We start from the raw sequence: 13,361 nt of genomic DNA, 5'->3' as shown, positions 1-13,361 counted from the left end.
TGCGGCCGCCCGGCCCGCGGCCCCTGCTGCCCGCCCTGCCCGTCCTCCGAGGAGGCCCCGCTGCCCAGCCCGCTTTCCTGGCTTTGTCCCTGAGCGCGGGCAGGAGCTTCCTGCTGGAGAATTCCCGGATCCTCCCCGGGAGGCCGCGGCCCGGCCGGGGAGCCCGTGCGGGGCGGGTCCTGCACCCCAGGCTTGCAAATTGCAAGCCGGGCTGCCTGCTCTGCCCGGCCGCACCCCTCCCCGCAGCCGCGAGGTCACCGTCCGTCCCAGACCCGCTCGCAGGGCCCCGCCGGGTGGCCCGGGGTGGGTTGGGGGGCTGGGGCACGGTGGCTGGGCCTCTGGTCCTCACGGAGCAGGAGCCAGGGGCGGGCCAGGTGAGGCAACGCGCCCTAGCCTTGGGGGATCCCGCCCCTTCCTCTGCACCCCAGTCTTCCCAGCTACCCCGGTGGGAGCCAGCGCCCTGGGTCCTTGCCCTCCTCCTCCTCCTGGGCCATCTCTGGCCTCCCAGCTGCCCACCCGCTGGAGCTGGACTCTCCCGAACTGCCAGAGACACCTCCAACCCCGATTCCCAGTGGGGGAAGCAGCGCACGCCGGGCGCCCGGAAGTGAGTCTCTGGCCCTCAGCCTGCTCCCCGGCCCGCAGCAGCTACCATCCTTCAATCTGCCAAGCCCAGTGTCTCGGTGCCCCTGGCAGCTTCGGGATGGGGCTGGGGTGGGAGTAGAGGGCTGGGGCAGTTGGGCTGGCCCGCTGACCTCCGGGGAGGACATCGGGGATGATGGATAATTGGTTGCCCGTGGGCAATAATTCAGTCAGTCATGCGCAAAGTCCCCACAAAAAAACCAAAAAGGTGAGTGGGGAGTGGTGGTGCACACCTGTAATCCCAGCACTTGGGAGGCTGAGGCAGGAGGATCGCTGTGAGTTTGAGGCCAGTCCAGGCTACAAAGTAAATTCAAGACCAGCCTGAACTGCATAGCGAGACCCTGTCTCAAAAACCGAATTAATTAATTAATCATTTAATTAAAATAAAGCAGGACCCCACAGGTGCTGGGTGCTGGGTGCCTGGCCACACTGAGCAGGCTTCTGTCTCACTTCTCTGCCTCTGTCTCAGCTAGATTCTCCGGGCAGCAGTGGCCGAGGCCCTGTGGGGACTCCGGGTGCCAGGCGCCCAGCCTGGGGCTCCGGTCATGGGCAGGATGCAGAGACTGGTGGTGGCCCAGCGTGTGGGGATGTACCAACCCCCTCGGGCGTCACGACTGTGCACACAGGGGAAACTGAGGCGCTAGTCCTCTATTCCCACAGCCTGAGAAAGCTGGAGCGCAGCCTGGCAACCTGTTGGGGACCCAAGGAACAGGACGGTGGCACCTGTTCCCCAACTTCTTCCCATCAGGCAGATGGGGCGGCAGCTTCATGTCAAATCCCAGCACTTTGGGAGGCTGAGGCAGGAGGATTGCATATTGGAGCTCAGCTTAGGCCACTAAAAGACTTATTGCAACCTTGTCTCAAAATATAGATTTAAAAAGGGCTGGGGATACAGTTCAGGTGAAGGCCCTGGGTTCAGTCCCCAGTACTGTAAAATCAAAGAGACAAAAATCCCCAAAACTTGTCCGGGTCTGAGACCTCTGCTGAACTGCAGCAAAGCTTTCTCTTTCCTTTTTCTTTTCTCTTCTCTCCCCACCCCTTCCTTAGTTCTTTTTATTGTTATTGCCAAACTAGGTATTGAACCCTCACATGTGAGCCAAATTTTAAACATTTTATTCTGACAGGATCCTGTTAAGTTGCCCAGGGTGGCTTCAAACTTGCAGTCCTCCTGCCTCAGCCTCCTGGTAGCCTAACTATAGCCCTTTCTTCCGTGACCCGGAGCTGGCCGGGCGCCACCTTCCCAGGAAGGGCTCCAGGGCTGCCGACCTGAGAGCCTGGATCAGGAACACAAGTCACCGCGTTCGCTCCAGCTCTGCCCACCGCCAGCTGTGTGACCTTGGGTGCATGATGACGTCTTTGTGCTCCGGGTCCCACACTGCACGTGGAGGTGACCATAAACAGGACCCGCCTTGCACTGTGGTGTGGTGATTTCATCCAACATGCTTCGAGGAGAGTCTGCCCCCAAGAAATAGCTGCATGAATGTCGACAACAGTTTGTTTTATTTTGTTTGGTGCTGAAGATCGAACCAACCCAGGGCTTCATACCTGCGAAGCATGACTTCGGTCATATGTTGTCACCACCAGAATGACTGCTCCTCCCGTCTGGGAAGGGCTGTGTCACAGCGGTGCACCCCGGGAAGGAAGGGGCACGAGAGGGGTGGGAGCCCCCCATCCCTTCTCCTCCAGGGCCTGAGGGAGAAGGACCCTTGTGGTCCTCCTAGTCCTCGATGGCCACCGCAGGTCCTCTGGCGCCACCTCGTGGCCCGTGCTTATATTGCACCGCTGAGCCGCTCGCCAGCAGGGGCTTCCGGGGCGCGGGCCCCCAGGGCCGCGGAGGGGGACCCCGTGAGCAGGTGCAGAGGGCGGGGCCCCAGGATAAACAGGAAGTGGGGACAGCACTTCCAAAAGGGCAAGAAAGGGCTCTGGGCCTGGCCTGGTGGCGCAAGCCTGTAATCCCACCACTTGGGAGGCTGAGGCAGGAGGGTCATTGCAAGTTTGAGACCAGCCTAGGCTACAATGTGAGTTTAAGGCCAGCCTGAACTGCATAGCGAGACCCTGTCTCAAAAAGAAAAAAAAACAAAAACAAAAAGAAAGAAAGAAAGAAAGAAAGAAAGAAAGAAAGAAAGAAAGAAAGAAAAGGCGCTGCTCCCATGGGTCTAAGCCAGGTACCCGGCACCCAGGTAGAGGGTCTGTCCCTGCCCTGCAGACCTTGGCTGTGGCAGATCCAGGGGTCCCCCCACCTTGGGAGACTGACTTGAGACGTCCTGTGAAGGGGTGATGGTCACTGACCAGCTGGTGGCTGGGGGGAGTCCAGGGCCTCAGAGGACAGGGACCTGGGATGGGGCTGAGCTGAGGGGGACGCTGTCATGTGGGTTTTTTTTTTGTCTTTTCTTTTTCCCTAGGACCGGAGATTGAAACCAGGGGCCTTCACACTGGGCTGAACCCCAACCCCACTTTTTATTCATTATTTTGAGACAAGATCTCATTATATTGCCCAGGCACACCTTCGATCCTCCTGCCTCAGCCTCCCAGAATACTGGGACTGCAAGCATGGGCTGTGGTGCTGGGCTTGCCCTGTGTTCTTTACCCAGTGCCTGCCGTGTGCCAGCCTCAGTTCCAGGCACTCAGAAAAGAGCATCTCGGTTAATCCTTCCAGCTCCCCCGGGAGACGGGCGCTATCTTATTCCCTCTCACAGATGAGGAAACTGAGGCAGAGAGAGACGCACACAGCGCGGTGCCGGTGGGGTTCGAACCCAAGCAGCGTGAGTCCAGCTTTCCCTCAGACAGTCCTGTCCTGCCAGGGCCTACAGGAAGGGGGACCATTTCCCCCTTCCCCCAGGCCTGCCATCTCCGGGTCCCAGACAAAGTGGCCCCAAGTTCCAAAGACAGTCGGCTGGGGAAGGCCGGGGACCCCAGATGTGTCGGAAACCCCCACCTCCTTTGGGCACCTCTGCTTTACCTCGGGTCTTCTTCGGGTCCTCTGGGCGCCCGCGTCCCTGTCCCTCCTGCCCCGGCCTCCCTGACTGCCCGCCCACAGGGAGGTGGCTCCTGCTCCCCTAAGAGGCACAGCAGCTCCTCCGCTGCCCACAGGCGGCAGGAAAAGCAGCACACAGAGGGCTTGCACCCCAAACCTGAGTCTGACCCGGGGGGCCCTGGCCGCAGAGGGGTCCTGGGACCAACCGCTCAGGAACAGGAGGCCCTGTCACGGTGCCAGCGTGGCCGGAAACTTCCAGAAGCTTAGAAGGCAAGGAGGAGCTGGGGCCGGGGCCAGGGCAGAGGAGATGGCACCGCCCCAGCTTGCATCTCTGCTCCCCCTCTCCCCAGGGCCTGGGGTCTCTGCAAGCACCCAGCCGCCTGTGAGGGTCTGAATCGAGGCTGAATCCCAACTCAGATTCACTACTTGCGGGCATCTGCGGCTCTGATGAGGAACCCAGCCCGGGGACCTCACTTTGTTTGCCTGTAAAATGGGCCAGGCCCACAGCACCTGTGTCCGAGGGTGGTGACTGAGATCCACACGGCAGTGGTCCCTGAGGGGTGAGCAGGCGGCAGTGTCTAAACTCGAAACCTGCGCTTTTCATCACTCAGTACTGAGAAAAAGGTCAAGGCGAGGGGTGGCACTGGACGTGGCGGTGCGTGCCTGTAACCCCAGCACTCTGGGAGGCTGAGGCAGGAGGACTGCACCTCCTGGCCAGCCTGAGCAATTTGAAGGAAGCCACCCTGAGCAGTTTAGGGGAGGGTGTGGGGAGGTAGCTGAGTCCCTAGCCCTGGGTCCAATCCCAGCACCGGAAAAGAAAAGCCAGTGAAGGCTGAGAATGGGGAGGCAGAGCAGCAGGCGAGCGGGCCCCGGCCGGCAGGGTGGGAGCTCCCAGGGCCCGGCCCACCGCATCCGGCGGCCGAGAGTGACTTCCTCTAGAGGGAGCTGAGCGCGGCGGCGGCGGGCACCTCTAGGATCTGTGCAGCCACGGGTCCCTCGCCCAGGGTCGGCGCGGCGGCGGCATCCGGACCTTGGCAATGCTCTGACGGCAGCCGGTTTCGGGAAGCCGGCCTGAAGCACCTTCCCGGGGAGCTCGGACCTCGGCCCTGCTGAGCCATCGGGCCGGCCGGAGCCCGGACAGGTAGGCGGCAGAGCCCCCCGGCCCCCGTCCCGGCAGCCTGGCCTGGAGGGCAAGAGCCACCCCCGGCCAGTGGGGAGGGGGCCTGGAGTTTGGGGCTCGCCCGGTCCCTGGAGACGGGACCCCCTGCAGACCGCGTCCCCTCTCCCTGCACCTGGGTGGCCTTGGATGCCAGGGAACCAGTCCTTGATGACCTGGGGGGACAGGAGCAGAGGTCAGAGCCAAGGTCAGGGGCAGGGCGGGACTTTGCTGCCTGGGGCTGGGGCTGGGCTAGGGCGCAGCTCTGGGGGTGGCCTGGTGGGCCCAGGCCCCAGGAGGTGGGGACAGCATGGGAAAACGGGCGTGGAGACGGGGCCTAGGCCACTGGCTTGAGGGGGCCGCCCCGAGCGAGCCCCGAGGAGCTGGGACTGTCCAGCGTGTCGGGGGCCTGCGGGCCGGGGGAGGCAGGAGGGCGCGGCTGGGGTGAGGGTGCCTGGTGCGGGGCGGCCGGGAGGCGAGGAGGGTCTGCCCTGCCCTGGCCCTGGCGGAGGACCGAGCCAGCTCCTGGCCACCTGAAGGAGGGTGGGCGCGGGACCCAGGCGCGGGTGGCGGGGCCCTCGTCCGGGGGGGCAGCTCCTGCCAGTGATGGAGGCAGCGGGGAAGAACCCGGGCTCCGGAAGGGGCACAAACTGAAAGCGAAAGGCAAACATCAGGAAATGCTCCTGGGCGAGATCCACAGAGGCCGGGGCGGGCAGGGGGCCGGCAGCTGGGGCAGGAGAGCAGGTGTGTGTCAGGGAAGGGGGCGAAGGGGGCTGCGGCGAAGGCCCTGGTGTGTGGGACTCCTCCGTGGAGGGCCCGACGCCTCCGGGCTGTCCGTGGGCCTTGGCACGCGCCTGTTCCTTGGCGCCTCACGTTCTACCTGTGAAATGGGTGTGACGGGGCTTTGCTGGAGTGCGAGCTCTGCGTTCAGCACCCAGGTGTGCTGGTGCAAGTCTATAATCCAGGCATTCTGGAGGCTGAGGCAGGAGGGTCACCAATTTGTGAGTTCAACGCATGACTGGACTAGGCAGCAAGATCCTGTCACAAAAGACAGTGTTGAGCGTGGTGGTATGGCCTGTAATCCCAGTAGCTGTAATCCTAGCATTCGGGAGGCTGAGGCAGGAGGATCGTAAGTTTGAGGCCCATTTAGGGTATATAACAAGACCCTGTCTCCAAAAATCTGGAGAGCTCCTAATGGTGGGAGAAGTGCAGACCCTCGGCAAAGGCTTGTGCCTGACGCTCTGTGCTGGAGAGCAGGTCTGCTCCGGCCGGCTGCCCACCCGAGGGAAAGGGCCTTCACGGCCATCACGGGTCATTGGTGGGGAGGTGGTGAGCTCAAGGCCGAGGGTGCTGAGAATGCCTGGGGGGCTCCAGGAGCTGCTGATCCAGCGCCACTGGCCCAGGAGCGATGGGAACTGTGCCCTGGAGCCCGGGGCATGGCCGGCCAAGCCGCGCCTCCAGGAACAGGGCTGCTGATTACGGGCGACTCCAGTCTGTCTCCTGCTGCTTTGCTGTTGGGGCCCACAGGAGACAGTGGGGGCTTGCTGGGAGGGGGGACCCCGACTGTGTGGCCATGACAGCCTTTCTGGGACTCACCCAGTGGCTCCTGTCCACCTCTCCCCCGCCCACAGGCTGACACTGTTACCCGCTAAGACCTGAGCGATGGCATCTGACCAAGGCCCGGGTCCCCCCGAGGAGGGGTGCAGAGAGGCCGCCCCACCGTCCGAAGCGGGTAAGCGCATCCCTGCCCTGCCCTCCCTCCGTGCCCAGGCCGGCTCCCGCCTCCCTTTGGGCCTAGGAGAAGGCAGAGGCTGGCCGTCTCCGCCCGGGCCGCACTAGGTGGGGAGGAGCCTGGCAATCTGGGCAGGAGCGGGAGAAGGGCAGGGCCGAGGGTGGGGTGCAGAGAGAAAGACGGAAGGAAAGAAAGTCTGCCAGCCTGGGAGGAAGTGAGCTGCTGTCACCCACAGGTCCCCGGAACAGGGGCGCCATTGTTGTGACGGGAAGGAAGTGAGGTTGCTGCCCTCTGCCCCTTCCGGGGCACCCAGGGGCCCCGCTCACAGCCTCCTGCGGGCTCTCTCTTCCCTGGCCTTGGGCTTCCGTCCCAGGTCTGTCCCTATCTTCCGAGCCCGGCGCTACAGTTTCACAGTGTGTCTCCCACCTGCCCTAAGCCCTAAGGGCTGGTGGCCTGATGGCCTGGCTGGTACCTTGGCCCGCTGCTGAGCACAGCTGTGTGACCTCATACATGTCCCCCGGCTGCCCGTGCCGAGGACACCCCTGGGAGCACCAGGTGTCTGCTCAGGGACATTTTTTCCCATGGAGCTGGGCGTGGTGGCACACCCTGTAATCCCAGCACTCGGGAGGCTGAGGCAGGAGGATCGTTGCGAGTTTGAGACCAGCCTGGGCTACAAAATGAGCTCACAAATGAGACCCTGTCTCAAAAAGACAAAACAAACAAACAAACATTTTTTCCCTTGGAGAGGGTGGCGGTGGCCCGGAGAGACTGGGGTGTGATTCACCCACAAAGCCCAGGCTGCCAGGGTCCAGCCCTCCCTGGCTGACCCCCGGCTTTGACCTCCAGAGCAGCAGGTGGCCCGGGACACCGAGGAGGTTTTCCTCAGCTATGTGTACTACCGCCATCAGCAGGAGCAGGAGGCCGAGGGGGCAGCTGCCCCCACTGACCCTGAGATGGATGCCCTGCCGCTAGATCCAAACAGGTGAGTGTTGGCCTGGCCCACAGGGACAGCCGCAGAGGGACAGAGGCTCATGTGGGGTCCTTATTCCGTGGCCGGCACTCACATCTGAGGACGCTGTCGGGGACATACAAGGAGGTGGACGGGGCCGGGGCCCGCAGGCACGCCCCAGCCTCCCTGCCCGGCGGCTCACCCTCTGCCCGCCCCCAGCACCCTGGCCCAGGTGGGTCGGCAGCTGTCCATCATCGGAGATGACATCAACCAGCGCTACAACACCGAGTTCCAGAGCCTGCTGCAGCAGCTGCAGCCCACGGCGGACAACGCCTACGAGCTGTTCCTCAAGATTGCCTCCAGGTGCCCACCCTGCGGCCCCCCACTGCCTGCTGTGCCCCTCACGCGCCGTGCTCCCAGGCCCACCCTCCTCTGTCCGTCAGCGCCCGCCCCGAGGAGCTCTGCCTCCGGGGACTGGGCTGGGTCGATCGGGGGTGATGTCGCGGGGTCCAGCTGGGACCCCAAAATGTAGGGCTGCCAGCCCCCCCTCATCTGGTACCTAGAAGACAATCTGGGCAGAGACCAGGTACCTGTTCCCACCCCCACCTTGCCACCTGCTGCTGGGCCCCGCTGGCCTTCGGGCCCGCGTGTCCACACCCACGAGGCAGGCGATCTCCGCCTGCGTGAGGCCATCAGGGTCAGGGCAGATGTGCGGGTGGAGGAGAAGGGGCGGCTGGTGGTAGACTTAGAACCTGCTCCGTGCTGAAGTGCACCTGTGCCCTCAGAGCCACCCCACTGGCTGACTTGGGGTGCTGTCCTAATCTCCTCTTCTGTCCTTTCCTTCTGCCGTCTCTCGGGCTGCCAGGCCAGCAGCAACACCCGCAGGTAATCTCCCTCCTTCCCCTGCCCTCTCTGTGCCTTCCGTCTGCGGCCTGGGGGACACAGCCCCGTGGCGGCACCCAGCTTGTTTGCCCCTGGCTCCTCTCAAGCTGAGGCCAGGCCACGGCAGCTTCTGCAGCCCTGATTCACAGCCCGACCATTCAGCCTTCCAAAGAGGGGCGGAGGGAAGGGCCTCGGCAGGAAGGGGGCGGGTTGAAGGACCCTGGGGCTCTCCACTGACTGCTGGGTGCTCTGCTTGCAGTCTCTTTGAGAGCGGCATCAACTGGGGCCGTGTGGCGGTTCTCCTGGGCTTTGGCTATCGCCTGGCCCTGCACGTCTACCAGCACGGCCTGTCTGGCTTCCTGGGCAGGGTGACCAGGCTGGTGATCGATTGCATGCTGCACTACTGCATTGTCCAGTGGATCGTGGACAAAGGCGGCTGGGTGAGTGGCTGAGGACGGCTGCGTCCCCCCTGCGGCTGGGGCTGCCCTGGTCCCCAGGGTGCCGGCCTGTTTGTGACTTCCCTGTCTCTCCCGGCAGAAGGCAGCCCTGAACTTGGTTAATGACCCCTTCTGGAAAGTGGTGATGATCCTTGCCCTGGTTCTGGTCGGAAAATATGTGGTACGAAGATTCTTCAAGTCGTCCTGACACCTGAGGGGCCCTTTGGGGTCCCAGCTGTGACACCTGCATTTCAACCCGAACTTCTCCCCCTCCTCTCCCCTGCAGGACTTCCCCCACCCCAAGAGTACACAAGCTTTAGCAAGTGGGCACCCCAGCATCAGGGGGCCCCTGCCTGGGGTCATTCAGGCTGCACAATGGCCCCAACATTGCATGGTGCTACCAGGCCCGTCATGGGCCTCCATCCTGGCCTCAGGGGGCTATAGCTTCTTTCCTCAGCTGTCAGGGACCCCGACCTTCCTTCCTCAGCAGCCCTTGAGAGACAAGAGGCTGGGGCCTGGTTCTTCCCAGGAAGCTTTTAATGGTTGTAGCTTTGTGTAATCCCCTCAGAGACACTCCTCATTCCCACCATCTGCCCAAGGTCAGGATGTCCAAGGTGTGAGGTCAGTGGCCCACCCAGTGTCCCCAGGACGTAGCTGCTCTGGAAGGCCAGAGTCCGAGAGGAAGGACACGAGCCCAGTCTTGGAACTCAGCGTGGCCCCCAGGGGCGGGCTGGCTGGGACGGGGGTCCACGTCCTGCTCCCCACCCCGTGTTGCCTTAGTGGTTGGACTCTCAGGGATTCTGGGCCAGGGCTGGGGGCAGGGGCAGGGGCAGCAGAGCAGTCTTCAGTGTCCACCAAGACCTCCGAGCCTGGTCCCCAGTCCTGGTTCCTGCCCACCCCTCACCGAATAACCACTGACCCCAACCCAGCCGCTGTAGGACCTACAGTGTGAGGTGAAGACCTCACCCCACTTCCCAGGGGCCTTCCTGCTGGGCTGCCTTTGACTCTATTGTGTGTGGAGGGGGTGCTGGAGATGCCTTGGTGGGAGGGTCGGATGTAGCTGGGGAAACCATGAATACTTGAACTCCACCTCATGCCACACTCCACGGCCTGTGGGGCCCTCTTGGAGGTGGGTGGGAGGACCTTTTCTACCTTGCACAGTTGAGGGCTGGGGGGTCATGGGGAGAAGTTCTTGATGAAGCCAAATGCATGGAGAGGTTGCAGGTGGTGCCTGCTGGCCACCTACACCCCCATCGTATGATGTTATTTGCAAATAAACCGTGCAATGCCCCCACTCCCGCCTGGCACGTTTGTACCCTCTGGTACTCGGGTTGGGCTGTGGGCAGGCACCTGGCTTGTTACTGAACTCTCACCAGGGCCCTCAATCTCCTGTGGAGCCCCGGAAGACCTCGGCCCCTTCTCCACGCCCATCCTTCATTTCCTTGAGGATCCAGGCGGCTTTCCAGCCCTGCAGGAAGTCAGGGATCCCGCTGGCTGGGAACGGGAAAAGCAGCAGAAGCCTGAGGACCCCTGGGGCCACTTCAAGCCTGGCCTGGATTCTTCTTCCTCCCTCCCTGGGCTACCGCCCACGCTGGCCCAAAAGACTTCTCCCCCACACTTAGCTCTGCCTGGGACGCAATGTCCCAGCTCCCCTTGCAGACGTCCCCACAGCTACACACGAACACACGGGGCTTTTTCCGTTCTAGTTCGCCGCTGCAGGGGAGTCCCTGTGGGGCGGCAGCCAGGGGTTATAAAAATAACAAGCTTGGGGGCGTTGAAATGTTCCCAGATCTACATCTCTCCAGGCCTGGGCGCACGGGTGTTTCGGACGCCCTTCACGTCCGAGTCCCAGCGCTGGTCTCTGCTCCCCGCCCCTCTACGACCCGGGTCTGCAGCGGGGCAGAAGGGCGGGGCGCGGCTCCGAGCGGAGGCTAGAGGACCCTGCAACGTGCAAGAAGAGCTCAAAGACACGGTCTACGCTAGTGCGGGCCAGACTTAACGAGAAAACTTTGTTTTCGCAGCCCAAGCGCCAGGTGCGGTGCGGTGATGCGAGCCTGCGTGTGTGCGAGATGCCAGCAAACGGGTGCCTCGCCCGAAAAGGTCAGGGAGTTAGAACTCGCCACCAGCACACTGGCCCGAAGTCTTGGGTGCAGGCAGCAGGGGAGAGGAGCGCCGCTGGTCCCGCTGACACTGTTTAAGGGACAGACTGATGGGTCGCCCGCAAGACTGGAAGAGACGGGCCGCCCGAGTCAAAAATGGCGCCGCTGCTTCGAACGCACAGGCGTGCCCTTCTGTGGGCGGGGCCTCCGGGTTTTGAGGCTGGCGGTAGCGTGGACCGTGGAGGGCAGAGTGCATCGTTTCCGCCCGCGGGAAAGGTGCATCTGCAGTGATTGGAGCTGTGGTCATCTCCAACCTTCTGAAAAAGGTGTTGGGATATTATTCTGCACATCTTTTTTGATGTTGTTCAGTACTGGAGATTGAACCCAGGGTCTTCCCATTGAGCTCCATTCCCAACCCTTTTGGTTTTTTAAATAAGTTTTAATTTTAAAAACATTTTTTTTTATTTATTTCAGTGGTTTTCTTTTTTAGACAGGGTCTCACTGTATAGTCTAGTCTGACCTTGAACTCACTATGTAATCCAGGCTGGCCTCGAACTCAAAACAATCCTCCTGACTCAGCCTGCCAAGTGCTGGGATTACAGGTGTGAGCCACCACGTCCAGCACCCCACCCCTTTTTATTTTGATACAGGGTCTCGATAAATTGCTAAGATGCTCTGGCTGGGCTCGAACCTGCCATCCTCCTGCCTCAGCCTCCCAGGTGCTTTCCTGGGTTGCCAAAGCCAGGGAGTGAGAGGTAGGACAGAGTAAGCCATGGGCTTGGTGGGAAGCAGGGTGGCCAGGAGGACTCACTCCTATTGCAAATTGTGCTGAAATCCTGGCTTGTTCCTCCCAAAAAGGCCTGGGTCCGTGTCATGTGTGTATGTGTGTGTGTGTGTGTGTGTGTGTGTGTGTGTGTGTGTGTCCCACCCCAAGCCTGGGGCCACTGAGCTGCAGCTGTCCTTCTCAGCTGTGCAGTTTCGGTGTAAATATCTCCCTTCCCAGCGGCCTCAGTCTCCTCACCCACCCTGTGGTCTCACTTTCAAGTATTTGATTTACCTCGCTGAAGAATGTCTATTTTCGGTCACTGGGCATCCACTCAAACCCTGTATTTCAAAAAAAAGGAAAAAAAAATCCTTTCTTCACCTAAAAGCACTCAGCAGGTTATTTGAAGAAGTTTCTATGACCAAACTATCTGGCGAGCATTTCATAAATTAAAGTGAATTCACTGGTTCTTTAATGAAGAGACCATATCCTGTTCCACTCGCACACACTTTAAATGTAGAGCATGGTGGTGCTCTGGCTGGGCATGGTGGTGCACTCCTGTAATCCCAGGCTGAGGCAGGAGGACTACATAGCTAGATCCTGTCTCAAAGAAAAAAAAAGAGGAGACGCCTCTGATTCTAGACACTTGCAAACTGCAGATTTAATTCATTTCTTTTTTTGTTTGTTTGTTTGGTTTGGTTTTTTTCCGGTACTGGGAATCGAACTCACGACCTCGAGCTTGCCAGGCAGGCACTGTGCCGCTGAGCTAAATCCCCAGGCCCCTGCAGATTTAATTCAATCCAATTCAATCTGATTCAATGTGAGCAGAACAGATAGTCCTCATTCCCATGTGTGTGCCCGCCTGTGACCCGGGAACCTGCCCCCCACAGTCACACCACAGACTCCAAGACCCTGGCCATCTGGAGACTGTCCCCCACCTGCTCTCCCTTCCCCCTGCCCTGACCTCTGACCCCACCCAGGGCAGCTTCACCAGTTTATTTCCAGCGGGCAAGCAATGGGGTTCCGGGACAGGGTGAAGCACACCTGTAACCCAACACTCTGGGAGGCTGAGACAGGAGGACCGCAAGTTAAATCCCATCCTGGACAGTTCAGCAGCTTAACTGGATCCTGTCTCAAAATAAATAAAGGGCTGGGGATATAGTTCAGTGGCACAAGCACCTGCCTGGCAAGTGCAAGGTCCTGAGTTCGATTCCCGGTACCAAAATAAAATAAAATAAATCAAAATAAGTAAGAAGAGAGGATGGGGGTGTGGCTCAGTGGAAGGCCCTGGGTTCAAGCGCCGGTACAAACGCACACACCAACTGCAGAGGCTGTGGTCAGGCTGACAGCCAAGTGGTGGCCTAGCAAGGGTCTGGGCTGTGTCACTGCACCGCTGTCAGACCCTGACCTTGGATGCAGCCCGGGTGGCCTGAGCAGCAGGCTGGCCAGGAGCAGCCCCTCCCTGGCCCGGTGGGAGAAGGAGCTCAGTAGGGACAGCGGCTGTCCAGGCCCCTCTAGGCCTGTGGGCCTCTACTGGTTGCTTCTGAGGGGCACGGCTATTCCTGGGTGTTCCCACACAAGGGTAGGGCGCCTGAGTCACCCACAGCTCCATCTCCCATGGCTGAGTGTTTCCCCACGCACTGGGGTTGGACCCAGGGCCTTGGTGCTGAGCTCTGTCCCCAGCCCCTTTATTTATTTGGAGACCCTAAAGCTCATACTGGTTATTTTTT

At 61.0% G+C, this 13,361-nt stretch overlaps 1 protein-coding gene across 2 annotated transcripts; it reads left to right on the top strand.

Annotated features, from left to right (window-relative positions):
• The first annotated feature begins 4,480 nt into the window (after positions 1 to 4,480).
• On the top strand, positions 4,481 to 10,063 carry Bak1 (BCL2-antagonist/killer 1). Of its 2 annotated transcripts, none has more exons than XM_005389504.2 (6): positions 4,481 to 4,754; positions 6,401 to 6,501; positions 7,348 to 7,483; positions 7,670 to 7,813; positions 8,592 to 8,772; positions 8,870 to 10,063. In XM_005389504.2, exons 2-6 carry the CDS (start codon positions 6,432 to 6,434, stop codon positions 8,975 to 8,977), a joined length of 639 nt encoding a protein of 212 aa, XP_005389561.1. In that variant the 5' UTR covers positions 4,481 to 4,754; positions 6,401 to 6,431; the 3' UTR covers positions 8,978 to 10,063. The 2 variants fall into 2 exon arrangements, with proteins under 2 accessions (XP_005389561.1, XP_005389562.1); XM_005389505.2 differs by lacking the exon at positions 4,481 to 4,754 and adding an exon at positions 5,421 to 5,513.
• Positions 10,064 to 13,361: the final 3,298 nt, after the last annotated feature.

The sequence above is a fragment of the Chinchilla lanigera genome, unplaced genomic scaffold (genome assembly GCF_000276665.1).
Source record: "Chinchilla lanigera isolate Chin_1 unplaced genomic scaffold, ChiLan1.0 scaffold00036, whole genome shotgun sequence".
Lineage (NCBI taxonomy): Eukaryota > Metazoa > Chordata > Mammalia > Rodentia > Chinchillidae > Chinchilla > Chinchilla lanigera.
The sequence above is the reverse complement of the archived record's forward strand: the minus strand, read 5'-3'. Positions and strand labels throughout refer to the sequence as shown.